General features: G+C 46.0%; 1 protein-coding gene and 1 long non-coding RNA gene across 2 annotated transcripts; both read right to left on the reverse strand.

Annotated features, from left to right (window-relative positions):
- Nucleotides 1–6,387: 6,387 nt before the first annotated feature.
- On the reverse strand, nt 6,388–16,455 carry LOC112204123 (uncharacterized). Its single transcript, XR_002942893.1, has 3 exons — nt 16,345–16,455; nt 11,923–12,203; nt 6,388–6,533 (listed from the first exon to the last, which is right to left on the reverse strand). It is a non-coding gene; the product is annotated as an uncharacterized LOC112204123 (long non-coding RNA).
- A 485-nt stretch (nt 16,456–16,940) lies between these two features.
- On the reverse strand, nt 16,941–17,642 carry LOC104005426 (10 kDa heat shock protein, mitochondrial-like). Its single transcript, XM_054678858.1, has 2 exons — nt 17,333–17,642; nt 16,941–16,963 (listed from the first exon to the last, which is right to left on the reverse strand). The coding sequence occupies exons 1-2, from the start codon at nt 17,640–17,642 to the stop codon at nt 16,941–16,943; spliced, it is 333 nt and encodes a 110-aa protein (XP_054534833.1).
- Nucleotides 17,643–17,853: the final 211 nt, after the last annotated feature.

Raw genomic sequence — 17,853 nt, forward strand, 5'->3', positions numbered from 1 at the left:
TCCAGCCTGGGCGACAGAGCGAGACTGTCTCAAAAAAAAAAAGCTTGTGTTTTCTTTCCTTTTCCTTCCCCTATTGGATTCAAACCAGAGGATTGCTGGCAAAGACTAGGAGAAACCGATGGTGGTAGTGGGGTGAGTGGCCACTGCTGGCCAGGCAGAAGGCTGAACCCTGTGGATTTCCTACATTGGTTTTTGGTGGAGTTGGTGTTTTCCTGGAATGGGCTGGGGGAGGCCTGCTATTCCTTGCAGGGTCTCTGCAGATCAATGGCTTGAGCCTTTGGAGGATTCGCCTCCCAGATTTCAGAGCTCTGTTATCTCTATCCCCAGCAGGGCCATTTCCACTTCCTGACACAGTGCCTCCCCACCCCTCCCTCTGACACACACCCAGAGTACAAAAATCCATTTCCTTTGCCCAACTACGGTTTTCCAGGTCTCCCCACGCTTCACTCCTTGGTCTTAAAATCCTTTTTGATTCCTTATCAATCTGCCTGTCTTTGGTTAAATACCACATAGATGGCTTTAATGTGTATTGTGAAAATCCATCTCGAGTGCTTCCAGAATATAAAAATGTGACCAGATCCAACGGAATCATTTCAGGAGAAGTAGGGCAGTGCCGAGAGGCTATTTTTAAACTCTGCATTCTGGTGGTTTGGTGACCTGCCTGTCTCCTGTTTTCCTGCCCAATGCCAACGCTGAAGGACTTGGTGCTCCAGTTTTGGGTCAGTTCATGGTGCCCGGTGGAGCCCAGCATGGCCCCAGTGAGCTTGGTGTGGGACTTTTTTTTTATGGAGGAGCAAATGTGGAGAAGCCTGAGAAGCTTCCAGGAGACTGGTGGGGAGGGATGCGGAGAGGAGGTCCCACTGTTGCAGAGCAGAGACCTGGAAGTTGCTGCGGGGGCTGTGGGAGTGCTGAGGGGTGACGAGCTGCAGAATCAGGCTCCTCCCAAGCAGGCGGGTCTGGAGAAACCACACCAGAATGCCTGTGGCGCCGCTCCCCCCGAGTCCCTGCTCCTTCTCCCTTGCCTAACAGGGCCCTGGATGTTGGCCCAGGTCGGTGCACACACTTGGGCTGCCCCACAGGAACCCTTAGGCACCACACAGTGTATGGGGGAGCCCTGGAGTCCCTGTGCTGACTGTCCTGAGCCCCAGACCCCACACGGACACCGAGTGGGACGGTCCAGTCGCTCGACATCCCTCCACACAGAGGCCACTTTGTGGCGGGTTCCACCTGCCCTCTCTCTCCTTGACTTGCTTCTTTCTTTGTCAAGCAGTGCACTGTCTTGAACTCTAACATCAAAGTATTTCTTTGACCTGTCCTCCATCTGAATATAAGTACCACAAAGACAAGCATTTGTTTTGTTTACTGCTTTTTCCCCGGCTCCTAGAATCACCCCTGGTATATAGTAGGTGCTCAATAAAGGTTTGTGGGGGGAAGAAAGGTAAGAAAGATGGAGGGAAGTCAAGAGAGAGGGAAAGGGAAAGGGTGGGGTTTGTTGGTTCCTCCTTGAGTGATACCACCCACCCTGGGGGAAGCTGAAAGCTCCACATGCTGTCCCTCCCCAGTGACAGTGACCACCCAACTGGTCCCTGTCCACATCTGAGCTGTGGCCTCCAACTCAGCTGCCTCCCTTCATAGGCATCAGCCTTGGCTCTGAGCCTCACCCTGGCCTCTGCTCCCTGGGGGTGCCCCTGCTCACGGTACCCGAGGGAACACCGCCAGCAGAGAGTGCAAGAAGCAGACCAAGTGAGGACCTTCCAGCATGCATAACCACAGGCACCATGGCACTGCTTCTCCTGGTGGAAGAGAGAGCAGGGGAGAGCGGTGTCCCCCGTATTTGGTTCCTATAAATTCTCCTGATCTGTGCATTCACAGGCTGGGAAAGACCCTCAAACGGGCTGCAGTGGCCACCCTAAGAAGGGTTCTTCTCCTTCTGCTTCAGACCCATTTCTTTCAGGACCATAAGCAGCTCTGCTCCTCATCTCCCACGCTGTAGACAGGGATCCCTGGTCGGCACTGTTTTCTCTGTCCCTAGGATGCCCGTGTCCTTTGGCTGCAGGCTCCCACCACCCAGCCCTTGCTCCATGCACAGGGTGGTACTCAGTGAATATGTGGTAGCTCTTCGTGGGTTGAAGAAGAGAGGGCAGAAGAAAACCTGCCCCCTCCACTTGCTTTCCTGCAGTGGCTTTTCTCAGCTCGAGTGCTTCCCTTCCCAACTGACCACATCCGAGGCTTTGCTTTGTGCTCCATCCATTCAAAACCAAGCGTTCAAACGATGCTTCCCTTGGGGATTTTCTTTAGAACAAAGACCATTTTCATCAGCACTCTTTTCTCCCGCTCCTGGGCTCCTTCCACCTTTCATGAACTGGGCCCCCTTCTGAAGTAAGGCGTGGGCACCCTGAATGGAAATGGCTGGATTAATGCGCATGCATGTCCGCACTGGTGCAGGGCACCTGCTTTTCTGGGACAATTGCCATCTGGAATCAGACGCCTTCCTCATTGTGTGCCTATTTCTGGACAAAGAAGAGGAGAATTGGACGAGAAGCAGGCCTCCTCTCCCACATCCTCCAGCCGCCTGGCAGGCCCGACTAAGACACCCGCTCCAGCTCAGGTGGTTTACGTGGCTCCAGTGCGTGGGGCAAGTGGGGCGTTTCATCCCAACCTTCTGCACAACAGCATTAGCAGATCAGACACTCAGGTCTGGGACAACATGTCCTGAAGGGCATCTCTGGGTTCCCCCTCCAGGGCCTTGGGTGCTGCCCTGCCTCCTCTGCTGACGGCTGCCTACCCCCCACCGCCAGAGCAGCAGAGTTCCCTTCAGTAGCTTTCAGGGGCTGGAAGGAAAGTGGGCCGCCTCTCCCCACAGGTAAGGCTACCGTTGGTCTCCTGGCTCTCGGCGGGCCGGGGTCCCATCCCTGGATAGCAGCCATGGGGAAAGACATGGCTCTGGAGATGGAGGCAGGAGTGAGATGCTGAGACCTCCAACAATGTCCGCTTGTGGAGGCTTTACTATTTATAACACTTTTGTTTTCTACAATGAATAGATAATGCTTTTAGAACAGAAAAGTGAAACGTAAATCAACTCCACAAGAAACAGGAAGCTCAAAATTTAGATCCGAATAAGTCTTTCCACCCAGGGCTGGTCTAGGGATAGAAGAAAGACTGATGTTTTTGGTAGGAGAGGAAATGGAGGTGATATTGTTTCTGGTGAGAGCCACTCCTGGTTCATAGACAATCATCTTTTCATAGTAACCTCACATGGCAGAAGGAACAAGAGGTCTCTCTCTGGCCTCTTTTCTAAAGGCACTAATTCTTTTCATGGGGGCTCTGCACTCATGACCTAATCACCTTCCAAAGGCTTCACTTCCAAACACATCTCACTGTTGATTAGGTTTCAACATATGAATTTTGTGGGGGGACACAAACATTTGGACCATAGCAGAGTAATAATAAATGTTTTTTGTTGTTGTTGTTTGTTTGTTTTTTTGAGACGGAGTCTCACTCTGTCACCCAGGCTGGAGTGCAGTGGCACCATCTCAGCTCACTGCAACCTCCCCCTCCCGGGTTCAAGTGATTCTCCTGCCTCAGCCTCCTGAGTAGCTGGGATTACAGGCATGCGCCACCACGCCCGGCTAATTTTTTTGTATCTTTTAGTAGAGAGGGGGTTTCACCATGTTGGCCAGGCTGGTCTTAAACTCCTGACCTGAAGTGATCTGCCCACCTCGACCTCCCAAAGTCCTGGGATTATAGGCGTGAGCCACTGTGCCCGGGCGAATAAATGGTTACATTGTAGCGACAGGTAACCATAGACAGTTTCAGCAAATCAAGGTTGCCCAAATCAGAGCCAAACCATCACATGGATCTCTGTACTTTACCTTAGAAAAATCTCTCAAATCTATCCCTTTTTCTCCACTGCCACCACCTCTATCCCAATAACCATCATTTCTTTCCTGGACTGATGTCCACCTAGGCTTGCACCGGTTTCCAACCAAGTGATCATTTCAGATGTAAATCTGATCATGACAGTTTCTACTTCACCACTTTCAATACCCTCCGAGACACCTCTTTGCTCTTAGGATAGAATTAAAAGAACCTGAAAGGTCTTAATATCTGTTTCCTTCACAAGGATGCCTCCCAGTGAAGACACAGACCCTATTTGCTCACCCTGTTACCTTTAGTATCTGCTCTGTACCAGTGCTCATTAAGTAGCAGCTAAATCACCAAATAAGTGAACCTATGAATGAATCCATCAGGTTTCCTGGGCCTGCAGTCTCTGCTGTGATGGAGAAGGCTGCCTAATATACATGTGAACTCATGTATATTGAGTGTACATGTAATAAAAATATCCCTTATCTAAAGCTCCAATTTTGCATCCACTGATGGCGTCCCCTGTCATGTGTCTATGCTGTTTTTGTTTCCACTGAACTTTCGGTATAAATTTAGCTATTTGTATGGTATCTTCCCCTCTCCCCCTGCCCTCAAATTTGCTATTTACTCCCATAGATTTAAGAGATTATTTGAATTCAAACAAAACGATAAACTCCTACTTTTGTTTCATTCTTTGAAAAACAAATTCTATATTTCACTGGAAAAAAATATATTTATCTTCCAGTTAGCTTTCTAAAGGGAGAGCTGGCAGGAAGTAAAGGAGCTGAAAATTACCAACATTCCATTTTTATTTAATGCATGTTACACAGACATAGCAGTGTTTCAATAGATAGGAACAAATGCTACTATTACATACAAAGGTTAACAGTACAAGGTATGATTACCATAAATCTGCATAACACCTAGAAGAAATAAAAACTACTTTCTAACTCTGGAGCACCCATTTCAATAATAGCAGCATTTGTTGGGTCGGCTTGAGCGTATGCCCCTGTGGTTAAGGAGCACGCATGTGTTCTTAAACACCAAATGCATTCACCGTTTTAAGGGAGAGAGAGAATGGAATTTAGCAGAAATATGTATCTAAATAATGCATAGTTACGGTTCCAGGGTAAAATATACTATCATCAAAACCATTTAAGTATAATAACCTAAATGCTTTTGATAGGAAAGGTTTTGGGCCATGTTTCTTGACGTATTGTATTCAAATTAGCTATGGAAATAACTACACAAGAGCTGTGGTGTTTTCCCCTATGAGGGTCAAAACCTTTTCTTGTCAAAAGTGTACGAGTTATTCTAAACCTCTAGCCATGGCTCTGCGAAGGCAACAACCCATAAGCAGCAAAAGGCGAGAAAGAACAAGCAGATGCCAATGGCTCCAGGTTCCTGCCAACTTATTCTTGTTGTTGTTTGTCTCCTGTCCAGATGTCATAGCCATTAGTACCTGCAGGTCCCACCAGATTGAGACAGTGAGCCTTGTAAGCGTCATCATCAAAAAACACAGCAAATAGAGGCTGTAAAAGCAAACTCCATAACTGACAACTATAGTAGGCTGAATAACGACCTCCAGAGGTACCAGGTACTAACTCCTGTGTCCCATAAATGTTACCTTATATGGAAAATGGGTCTTTGTAGGTGTGATTAGGTTAAGGATTTTGAGATGGGGAGATTATCCTGAGTTAGCCTGGTACTCCCTAAATGTAATCACAAAGGGCCTTATAAAAGAGTGACAGAAGGAGAGTCAACACACACTGGAAAGGAGAAGGTGACGTGACCACACAGGCAGAGAGTGGAGTGATGTGGTCACAAGCCAAGGGATGCAGCAGCCCCCGGGACCTGAAGGAAGCAAGGGATGGATTCTCCCCTAGATCTTCAGGAGGGAGCCCTGCCCAACCCACACCTTAATTTTGGCCCAGTGAAACTGATTTTGGATATTTGGCCTCCAGACTGTGAGAGAAGAAAGTTTTGTTGCTTTTTAGCTGCCAAGTTGATGGTGATTTGTTACAGCAGCCACAGGGAGCAAATACAGCAACTGACCAAGGCAAGACTCTTAGGTTGCAAGCAAGGGAAATCATCTTGGGCTAACTTTAGCAGGAAAGCAACTCATGGGACATTGATTGGAGGGTGCAAAGAATCTAGGATGTTCAGAAGGACAGGGCCGGGCATCTGGACAGATGGTCCCACTGGTGCTGCTGTTAGGGAAGCTGCACTAGAATGGTAAGCTCCAACAACATGTTCTTTCCTATCAGAGACACTTTCTGTGTACAGGCACCCTGCAAAGACCTTTCCATCCTCACAAAAGCTTGTAGTGGCAGTTAGTGACAGAGAGAATCTTAGGGCTCTGAGTCTTACTGCATCAGATCTTTTTCCATTGCATCAACATGCCTCCTTTTAGAAGTGCAAGTAAGATCTGCTTCACATTGAGCTTCGAGACACAGAACACAGTAAGTCAAGATTTCACAGAATGTCCTAAAGCCCAGTCCTCTATATTAAGACGACTCGAAACTGGGGAAGAGAACCTTGGGCTTCAGGAGCTTTTCACATTGCTTGACTCCTTCATTCTTGCCACGGTCTTACGCCTTTTTGTAGGGTCAGGGCTTTCTCAAGCATCCTTAAGCATGTTAGGGCAGTGCCTCTCTAGGTAGTTTCACCTGTAATTTAAACATTTACTTGCACGTGCTTTATGTTTTTCCACCTCCTCCTTCTGTTAACAAACATGAATATACTTTATTATAGAAAAAAAACTGCTGAATTAAAGACTGATATTGAGAGTTTACATTCTGATATATTGCCTTTTTATTACATCTCATTACAATGAAAACATGCAAGCAAGCTCCCCCAGCTAACATTCCCTGTCCCTACCCCATGCAAGTCAGCAGCCCGGGGTATGTGAATCACCCCACAGAAGGTTCATGCCACAGCACCACTGCAAACTAAACAAATTCTTTCCACGTTAGACTTAGGGTTAAAAAAAGAAGTTGTGTTCTAAAGGAGAGCGATATGATTTTGAAAGGAGCACTGGAAAGAAAATGAAAAGGAAATGAGACCTCAGTCGACCACGTGCTGAACCAGCCTGCCAGGCTTCCTTCCTCCATTGCTTCTGCTGTGGCTACCTACGAGTGGGGGCTTTCCACAGAAGGCTGCGGGTCCAGGAATGGGGGCAGGACTTACAGACCTCACCAAAGTGTGGCCAAGGACAGAAGTTCTCTGTACGGAAGAGAAGGCTTGTCTAGTATGGAGTTCTAAGTTCTGTACTTAAATGTTCCCTGACAGGGGGTGGGGCTGGGGAGGGTGTAAAACAAAAAATTATTCTGATACTTTATTTTTTATTTTTTATTTTTTCAAGACGGAGTTTTGCCCTTGTTGCCCAGGCTGGAGCGCAATGGCATGATCCTGGCTCACTGCAACCTCCACCTCCCAGGTTCAAGCAATTCTCCTGCCTCAGCCTCCCAAGTAGCTGAGATTACAGGTGCGCACCACCACGCCCGGCTAATTTTTTGTATTTTTAGTAGAGATGGGGTTTCACCATGGCCAGGCTGGTCTTGAACTTCTGACCTCAGGTGATCTGCCCACCTCGGCCTTCCAGAGTGCTGGGATTACAGGCATGAGCCACCCCGCCCGGTCGATACTTTCTAAAATGGTATGTAAGACTTTATTCAGGACAATTGCAATTGGTGTCCACACTGTCACAACAGGGGAGAGAGATCAGGCTCAACTCCCAATACAAGAACAAGACACCAGACATGGTGGCTGAAACCTGTAATCCCAGCACTTTGGGAGGCTGAGGCAGGCGGATCACTTGAGGTCAGGAGTTCAAGACCAGCCTGGCCAACATGGTGAAACCCCGTCTGTACCAAAAATACAAAATTAGCCAGGGGTGGTGGCAGGTGCCTGTAGTAGTCCCAGCTACTAGGGAGGCTGAGGCAGAAGAATCACTTGAACCTAAGAAGTGGAAGTTGCAGTGAGCCAAGATTGGACCATTGCACTCCAGCCTAGTCACAGAGGGAGACTCCTTACCAAAAAAATTATAAAATTAAAATTAAGAAAAAAAAAGAACAAGGGGATATTTACAGCAGGTTGAGGGGTTTCACAAGATGAAGACGATTTCAGGGTCGGGGTTCTTGCTAAACTGATCAAGGGTTCAATAAGGATTCTTGTTGAAGGTAGGCCAGGGTGATCTGATATCAAGGATCAAGGGTTCTCAATAAACTGGCAGCAGGATCCCTGTTGAAACTGAGCTTTGCAGGCCCAGCAAGGACAGGGACCAAGGTTGAGGGCTTGGAGGAGTCTGACTAAAGTTTGGTCAAGGAGAGAGTCTTTGTCAGGGGTTATGTGGGCTTTTCCTTCATGTTCCTTTAAAGAGCATGCCCATCTTCCGGGGCTTCCTCTTTCTGTTTAAGTTACCATTTACTGTGGCTTCTCACGCTCTTTACGCAGCTGCAAAGGCAGAGCAAGACACACTGCTGGCCCAGAAGGGCTGATGATCCGGCAGTCTCAAGCTACGGGTCAGGAGTGAGGAAGTGAGGCTGGCCTTGTGGGTGTGGAGTGGCTCTGAAGCTTCCTGTCTCCACCCAGCCCTCTGCCCCTGCACTAAACCAAAGCCCTGCAGAGCAGAGTCTAGTGACGCTCCTGGGAAGGTGACGCTCCTGGCGGCACATGGCCTTGAGGGCTTCCACGTAGTTTGCCCTTGGTCCTGTCTCTGAGAGGCCTTCTGGTTGCCTCGGTCTCCTCACACCCCTAGGATCCAAGTCCAGGCCTACCTGGCTCCCAGGCACTCCCTGTGTGCCTCCCACCTCCTCCTTCCGCAGAAGGCAGGCGAGGTCAGCTCTCCCTTCCCTCCTGTCTCTGGAGCCCTCGCTCCACGCCCAGGCCTGTCCCATGGACGTGTCATGCGGCTGCTTGCTTCATGTTCTTCTAGCTTTCTCCCTGAGCCACAGGCAATGCTTTTCAAAAGCAGTGAAAAGTTTAGCGGAGTTTTTTTTTTTTTTTTTTTGTCAAGGTAATAAAATCTGCAGTGATAAAAATAGCTATTAGAAGTTTAGGAAAATTTCATCTCGGAGTAGAAGAATGAGGATGGACTAGGCTAAATAGTGTCCTAACAAATACCCATCCACCCAGAACCTCAGAATGTGAACTTATTTGGAAATAGGCTCTTTGTGTATGTCATTCTCATTGAAGAAGTGCTCCCGGATTTAGGGTGGGTCCTAAATCCAGTGACTGGTGTCCTTATAAGAAGACCACACGAAGCCGCAGGGAGGCACGGAGAGGATACCATGTGACCACGGAGACAGAGACTGGAGTGCAGCATCTAGGAACCAAAGACAGCCAAGGAATCCTGGCACTGCCAGAAGCCAGGAGAGAACCGGAACATTCTCCCAGAGCTTTTGGAAGGAACCTAGCCTGCCCACACCTTGATTTTGGACTTCTGGCCTTCAGAACTCCAGGAGAAGAGCTTCTGTTGTTTGAAGACACCCAGTTTGCGGTCATTTGTTAAAGCAGCCCCCGGACACTAAGCCACAGTGTAGCCATATGCTTGGGCTGGGTCCCAGGGCAGCACTGACTCCTCACTTTACCTTGTGTCACAGCAAAGCCCACAGCCAGGGAGAGGGGGTCAAACTGCAGCAGCTCTCACTTCTGAGCATCATAACGAAAGCCAAAGACAGCGCCATTTACCTAAATCGGACAGCCTACAGAATCTTCCAGTCTGAAATAAGAAATGTCAAGCGTTTTAGCCATGGGAATTATAGGGTAGGGGAGATCCTTCCCCTTAACTAGTCAGTGGTTGAAATTTCTTTTGCAGCATAAAATTTAAGTGGTAGCTTGACTGTTTAATGTTTGCAACATTAGAATGCCCTAGTCTCCACTTACTGATTAAAGAGCAACAGAAATCCTTACAGGAAGAGCAGTAGGATGGCTGATTCCCGAAAGCGGCTTCCTGACACCCTCGCCCCAGTACCCCTGGGTCCAGTCACCATTCAGATACATCTTTTGATGGGTTGCAAGGAAAAGAACAGTGTCGGGGACAAGGCCTGTTTACCTACAACTAACTGAAGCCCTTTGATGAGCTCCCCTCCCATCTCCAATCTGCCCCCAACCGCTGGCCGTTCCTAACCCATCTCTTTGCAAATAAAAGTTATCACCATCAGATCTGGGCGTGCCATTCTTCCAGTTGTGTGCACAAGAGGGTGGGAGTTCATGGGGTTGGAATTCTTCTTTTCAAAAACCTGTTAAGTTTTTCTGAAACAACAGCCTTCCCGAAGCTTCTGCTTAGTGCCTGTTAATCCTCTATTGAGAGCTGATAATAGGATGTATTTTGCTTTTTTTTCTTTAAATGGATAAAAGGATAATGCTTTCTTTTCTTTCTTTCTTTTTTTTTCTTTTCTTGGCCTCCAGTGTCTATGCAAGTTATTTTTCGGTCCATTAAAATGAATCATTGTTTATCATGTTAGTTTTCACATTTCACAAAATGATGAACAATGGACTTTTCTTTGTTAAAAGATGGGGGCTTCTGTCCTCGGGCACTCGTGTTCAGAAGATAAGACTTTCTCCGAGTTCCACACACTTCTTTCTTTTCACACATGCGTTACGTTTATTTTCTGACTGAAGTCTCCAAAACAAACGCTATGGCTGCTGCTGAAATAGATCACATGTTACTACGGTACAAGCGAGACCAAATCACAGTGGCTGCTTTTGTTTTTAATTGCGACCACCTCGGATGGGTCCTGAGTGCTGAGCCAAAGCTCTGTTTTCCTTTCTTTCTTTTTTTTTTTTTTTAATCTTTTCAAAATTCCTTTGAGGCAGGTAGGGGTAAACCCTCAACTCACTGTGGAAATTCATGTTGTTGAAGAGGATTAATAGAGAAGGGGTGGGAAAAGGAAAGTCTCAGGGGTGTTTTTGTGCCTCATTAAAAGGTCACAAAGCCCTCTGTGTTCTCTCCCTCCAAGGGTCTAAACCTGAATGTCTTTTATCTGCTTCGTCAAGCTCTGCACGTCCAATCGGGCTGCGAGGGAGCTCCATGGAGCTCCTGAGCACTTGAAATGGGGCTAGTGGGAATTGAGGAGTTCTGTAAGTAGAAATAGGTTTAGTACAAATAAATAAAACTGATTAAAAATATCATCAATAACATTTTAAAATTGATGATAACTTGACACGCAACATATTTGTGTACTTTGTTGTTGATTGATTACCTGACTTGCCCTTCTGGGACCCAGACTGCTAGAAAACATGTCTCCCTAAGTACCGCCAGGAATGCTAATCCCATGACATTCCACAGGAAACAAAAGGCGCTGGGGTCAAACTGAGAAAAACCGCAGCAGAGTTCCACTGGGGATTTGAAAAGACCGGAGCGTATAAAAGGCTCCCGAGCTCTGCAATAAAGACAGGCATCTAACTTTGTTAATATGTTAATATGGCTTTTCAGAATTCCATGACCACAGGACTCCTGCCCCCTCTGACTTTTTTAATGCTGGCCTACTACCAATTAACCTCTCAAGAAACTGCCATTCAGGATTTGAATAGTAGCAATGGAAAGAGAAAAATGGGGCAAAGCTTTGGACCCACAGTCCAAAGGGAAGGACTCTTTTTAATCCAATGGGTTATAGCAAGCGCATGTTGGGGACTCCTATCTGGGAACTGCAACAGCATCTTTTTTTTTTTTTTTTTTTTTTGAGACAGAGTCTTGCTCTGTGGCCCAGGCTGGAGTGTAGTGGTGCGATCCCGGCTCACTGCAACCTCCGTCTCCTGGTTCAAGCGATTCTCCTGTCTCAGCCTCTCAAGTAGCTGGGATTACGGGCACCTGCCACCATGCCCAGCTAATTATTGTATTTTAGTAGAGATGGGGTTTCACCATGTTGGCCAGGCTGGTCTTGAACTCCTGACCTCAAGCGATCCATTCGCCTCAGCCTCCCAAAGTGCTGTGATTACAGGCGTGAGCCACCATGCCTGGCCTTGCAATGGCCTTTTTAATCTTACAAACATGTGTCCATGCCTGGAGGACCCAGCTGCAGGGACAGACACTCCAACCCGGTCCAATCTCCTTACCTGCATATTCACTCCTTTTAAAGCAGCTTGAAACCAATGAAATAAGTGCTTTAGCAATAAAGAGTGAAGAGAAGAGTAGAATTTTGTGTTGCAGATCATTTTGTTGGCTCAATATCTTTCTCAACACACAAGCCGTAGGCTGTGTAAGTGGAGATGAACATCTCTTCCATCTCATAATGAATCTTCAGCTGGAAACTTCGCGAGCTGGACCGACAGGGGCTTGAAGGTTAGGTACATTTCCATCTTCAGGGCAGTGGGAGGGAGGGTGGCTGACAATGGAGCTGAGGAGGACAGGTTGAATTTTGTGAGGGCACGCAGGTGCCAGGGAGGACAGGTTGGATTTGGTGAGGGCACGCAGGTGCCGGGTGCCATGACTGATTTCTGAGCCCAGGGTGCTCTGCTGCCATTTCCCATATCCCCAGAGAAGACCTGAAGGCAGAGTTCTTGTCTTTTCAGTGCCTGGCTAAGAGAGAGGTGAGTCTTGGGGGAGAAAGTTGGTGCACTGTGGGTGAAGGAATGGAAACTTACTCTGTTTGAATTCCTTTTTCATAGTCTGATGTTTGCTTGGGTTTTGAGAACAAAAACCAAAAAGACGCAACCCACACCCCCTCTGCCCAAAACTTGTTTTTATATGTGGCAAGTTTAATTCTTGAAAGAGAGAGAATAAAAAGTACATTTTATAGGATTTATTTTTACCTTTCTAATGCATATGTACACGTATATTTAAGAAAAAAAATTCTAGTTGACATTTTACTTGCCCAAGATCTGAATAGGATTGAAAGATGAAAGACCACCATGATCCTCTTTGACAAACATGTACACATGTGAGCTCACTGTTCCTGCACGTCTGATTTATTATGCTAATTGGCTTTGGGCAGCCTCTCACAAACATGTCTATAGGAGGTCCCTAGTGTAATTCTCAGTCTCTTAATTACATAGACTCGTCTTTGGAGTCTGAACAAAATAGGTGAATGAATTTTCTTCCTGTAAACACTGCACTCAGGCACCTGCTGTTGGCTGCATGATGTGTTAAAGCTTCACTACGCCACCCAAGAGGCTGACTAGTTTACTTTGATGGCGCCATCATCTGCAACCCCATGTTCATGCCTTCACATTATCTAAGACTTGGGCACCTAATGGCCTTTGGACTTCTAGCTTTTCTTTCCTCAGAAAGGTTCTCCACATGGCCTTTCTTAGGGATGGCCCAGCAGCACCCAGTCTCACAGGGCTGCCTCGGCCTCCAGGTCCTAGCTTTTTGCATCTGCATGCCATTTCAGCCACCATTGTTCATGGCCAAACTGTGGAACTCATAATGGATTGAATGGCACCAGCGCCAATGTTCTGCTCATTCTTTACAGATAACACCAACCACAGAGGAAGCAGAATCTAATTAGCTCTTACATGCTACCGTCAACAGCAAGAGGGCGGAGCCCTGGTGGTCCCTATATTGGGTTTCCCTGTTAAGGGCTTGCAGGGAAGGCCAGTTGAAATTCTTGAATCACTTCATGCTATTGTCTTGATATTTGCTGTGACCTGCTAACAGCCTGTAGAGCAGGGTCCCTGTCTTGTTCTGGTTTTCCTTGAGCATAATTGGCTTCCTTGCATGGATTTGGGTGTCCTTGGTTTCTAGAACATTCCTGGGACCTGACTCAAAATCCTGGAAGAAAGGTCTTTGGCTGCCGCCTCCTCCTGGGCTCTTTTGTTCTTCAGGTAAACACAACTGGGAGCAGAGTGAAGGTGGGGATCGAGAACCAAACAGCCTGTTAAGCGATGTTGAGTTTTGTGCTACGCTTTTCAGCTTCCAGGGGACCCAAGTGTTCATTCCAAAGGGATCACTTGAAAAATATAATCTCAGGGTTTACAAATCAAACCCAAAATACAAGGATATGCAGGCCCTAAGAAAGCTAGCTCCTCAAATCCTAACTCATAAGAAAACTATTTGCACCAGGATGAGGGTGAACTTATCTCTTGTGATTCATAGTATTTGCCTGAGAACTGAACCACCCTTCAGCTGGAGCTCACTCAAAGGTTGAACTACAGATGGAAGCTTGGGGGATGATTATAAAATCACGACATATAGTGCTTAATGTTCCCAAGAGGGCATTTAATCCCCCATAATGAATCAGTCGCTCTTATTCTTCTTGAAGAATAAGACCTGCTTCTATTCCTAGAAGCAGGTCTGATCCATCACCTAGAATCAGATTGTTCTCTACCTTTGGCAAAGCTAGTTGCAAAGTCTTACTGTTACTTTTTTTTTTTTTGGCTGTAGACTCAATGTCAACTGCTGCTTATTTCAATTCATGAATTGGCAAATATCTTTGTGTGTGTGTGTGAGAGAGAGAGAGTGTGTGTGTAGGCTTTATTGATGCACTTGTAACTGGAACTCTCTTCTTACCTCTTAGACTTCAGCTCTCTGCAGAGACCCCCTTAAGTAACTGACCAAAAATAACCAGCCCTGTTACTCACTACCACACCTGTTTTTTTTTTCTTATCGTGAGCCATGATAAGCTTGTTTGCCTGCTCCTTTTCTACCTCAACCTTCATGAAGACAGAGATTTGTTTTCTTTTTTTTTTTTTTTTTCTTTTTGAGACGGAGTCTTGCTCTGTCGCCCAGGCTGGAGTGCAGTGGCATGATCTTGGCTCACTGCAACCTCTGCCTTCTGGGTTTCAAGCAATTCTCCTGCCTCAGCCTCCCGAGTAGCTGAGACTACAGTCACCCACCACCATGCCTGGCTAATTTTTTTGTATTTTTAGTAGAGGCTGGGTTTCACCATGTTGACCAGGCTGGTCTGGAACTCCTGACCTTAGGTGATACACCTGCCTCGGCCTCCCAAAGTGCTAGGATTACAGGCATGTGCCATTGTGTCTGGCCGAGATCTGCTTTCTTTATTTTATGTTTAATCCATGTCCAATACAGTGCCTGGCCTAACTCAAAAGCTATTTATTGAATGCACAAAATGTGCATATGGGACATTTCACAAGAAAAGTGGCTTGGTAGGAGTTGGTAAATGAAGAGGCTAGATCTATGAAAGTTCTCACCAAGCAAGGTGGTATCCTCAGAGACAGGACACTAGGGAAAGACTGGGAGGGTTTCTTCAGGAATGTGAGGAATTTTGTAGATATTTGGAATCTCTTGCCCTCATGGTGAGTAGCCAGAAAGAAACAGACCCATAGGATACAGGGAACAAGAACATAAAGAAGACAGCCAGGACTGAGAAAGTGGCCAGTGAAGCCACAAGAGCAGGTGCATTTTCACAGAGGCAGAGAGTAAAAAATAACAACCAAGAGCGTGGGTGAATGCCAAGACAGCCTCAAGAGAAACAGGCAAGAACCAAGCCCTGGGAAAGTAGCATGTCAGGACTTGGCTTCGGGGACAGGGGTTAAGCCCGTCAGAGCCCCTGCATGGCTTTCAGACTACACAGACTTTAACCGCCCAGTTTACCCTCACCCCAAACCTTTATAAATCACCTAAGAGCTAGAAGGAGTCTATAAGGTATTTTGTCCAACACTCTTATTTTACAGTTGAAAAACAATGAGTTAAAACTGGGCCTGGTTATTGACAGAGGTGGGTCTACCATCTAACTGTGCCTTCTTGTCCAGCATTTCCTCCACTTCCCATGTATCTAGAACCTAGAATTAAAACAACTGGCCGGGCACAGTGGCTCATGCCTGTAATCCCAGCACTTTGGGAGGCCAAGATGGGCAGATCATGAGGTCAAAAGATCAAGACTGTCTTGGCCAACACAGTGAAACCCTGTCTCTAATAAAAATACGAAAAATTAGCCGGGCATGGTGGCACGTGCCTGTAGTCCCAGCTACTAGGGAGGCTGAGGCAGGAGAATCGCTGAAACCTGGGAGGTGGAGGTTGCGGCGACCCAAGATCGTACCACTGCACTCCAGCCTGGGCAACAGAGCAAGACTCCATTTCAGAACAAAAACAAAAAGAAAAACAAACCATGTTCTAAGTATTTCAAACATCTGTCTATTGTCTGTAGGATTTACTCCCTCCAGTTTCCTAGCAGAGAGAGAAAAGAGTAAAATCAGAATGATATGCATTTATTTCAATATTGAAACCACATTTTGAGGAGTTCACTGAACTAAATGAAGAACCTAAGCTGGTCTATTAACTATAAGCAGACTTCGCACATGAAAAACGGGACATTTTCTGGATGATTGACACTAAATTCAACTTGGACAGTGAGCTGGCATCCAGGAGAGCCAGTTACTTTGGTTTTAATAAACCCCAGAGAATGGATTTCCAGTCCTGTCTACTCAGTAGAATCAACTAAAGTTAGTTTTCCCCAGCTACAAATATCTACAAATGTTAGCTAAAATATGAAGTATATTTAAAAATACATAGTTGAATTAACAAAGACAGAGATTCTCAAATGCTAGAAACAAAGAGAAAATTAAAAGCCATACCAATATAGTGTGTGTCAAAGGTGTAATCATCAGGGCTGAGAGCAGGGAGTTATCTGACCCAGAAGTAAGAGTTTTAAGTTAGCATCCACATGAAGACAGGAGAGGAGGTTTGGGGTAGAGTTGGAACGGAGAGCTTTACATAAAGCTGATATCTTTGAAACTCACCACCTTCAATGAAGAGGAAACAAAACCAACCCATCGATGTGCTGCTACCCAGGGCTCAGAAAAGAAAAAAAAAAAAAGTCTGAATTTAAATTACTTGCATGGGGCAGGAAACTCTAAGTTAAGCTTGTAACATATAAATTGGCCCTGGGTTGATAATACCCCTGTAGCAATTCAAGATATTGAGGTAACAAAATTATCTTAAAAGATTAAAAAATAAGTACATTTGAAGTTATGAAAGTGATTTCAAAGAAGAAATAGAAAATGTAAGGAAGAACAACACGTAATGAAAACAGGACAGATTGACAAAAGGAACAACTAGAAGCACGAGGGATAGTTTGAATTGAGGATAGACTGAATAGATTTAGCTACGCTCTCTACTTTTTGTCATTAGTTATCATTAGTTTATTAAAAAAGACAGATCTGGAAATTATTTACATGATGAAAGATTTCAGAACTTCAGTGGAATGGGCAGCTTCAAGTTGATGTCATTTCAATAGTAACTTATTTCAGTCTACATACTTCCCAAGAATGCACCATCTCTTTTTTATGTACTTATTATTTTGAGAAAGAGTCTCACTCTGTCGCCCAGGCTGGAGTGCAATGGCGTGATCTTGGCTCACTGTAACCTCCGTCTCCTGGGTTCAAGCCATTCTCCTGTCTCAGCCTCCCGGGTAGTGGGGTTATAGGCACACACCACCACGCCCGGCTAATTTTTGTATTTTTAGTAGAGATGGGGTTTCACCACGTTGGCCAGGCTGGGCTCGAACTCCTGACTTCAGGTGATCCGCCCACCTTGGCCTCCCAAAGTGCTGGGTTGACAGACGTGAGCCACAGTGCCCAGTCAGAATGTCACCGTCTCTAAATAAGAAATAATCCTTGTCATCTAGAACTACTCTGGTGCCTCCATATTCTAGGAGAAGAAATTTATCTCCAACTCTCATGCTAACTGGTTGAATCTCTCCACCCTTTCCTTTAGAACCTGATCCAACAGCTACTCCTTTTGCTTGCAATACTTTTCCTTGAGATTTTTCTGGAAGCATAATGCCTCCTTTGGTTACAGTTGTGGTGGCAATCCTTTCAACAAATACTCTGTCAAAGAGTAGAAGAAACTTTCTAAACGCTTGTCCTGCCATGACTTCCTCAACCGCAGACTCATACTCCGCTCTCGTGCAGCACCACAAGGAGAGATCCCTCTATTCTTAATTTATAATGACATCCTCCTTTGGTTTTTTGGTTCCATAAAAGCTCTCATTAAAAAAAAAAAAAAACAAAAACAAAAAAACAGTGAAATGTTGAACTTTTTTAAAAAAAAATTTTACTTTAAGTTCTAGGATACCTGTGCAG

The sequence above is a fragment of the Pan troglodytes genome, chromosome 13 (assembly GCF_028858775.2).
Source record: "Pan troglodytes isolate AG18354 chromosome 13, NHGRI_mPanTro3-v2.0_pri, whole genome shotgun sequence".
NCBI classification, from domain to species: domain Eukaryota; kingdom Metazoa; phylum Chordata; class Mammalia; order Primates; family Hominidae; genus Pan; species Pan troglodytes.

Excerpts from the sequence above, each read along its gene's own strand:
- LOC104005426 (XM_054678858.1), bottom strand. The coding sequence starts at position 17,642 with ATGGCAGGACAAGCGTTTAGAAAGTTTCTTCTACTCTTTGACAGAGTA. Across the intron at positions 16,964-17,332 it reads GACTGGGCACTGTGGCTCAC|TTCTGAAATCTTTCATCATG; the intron begins GTCTGTCAACCC and ends ATTCCACTGAAG.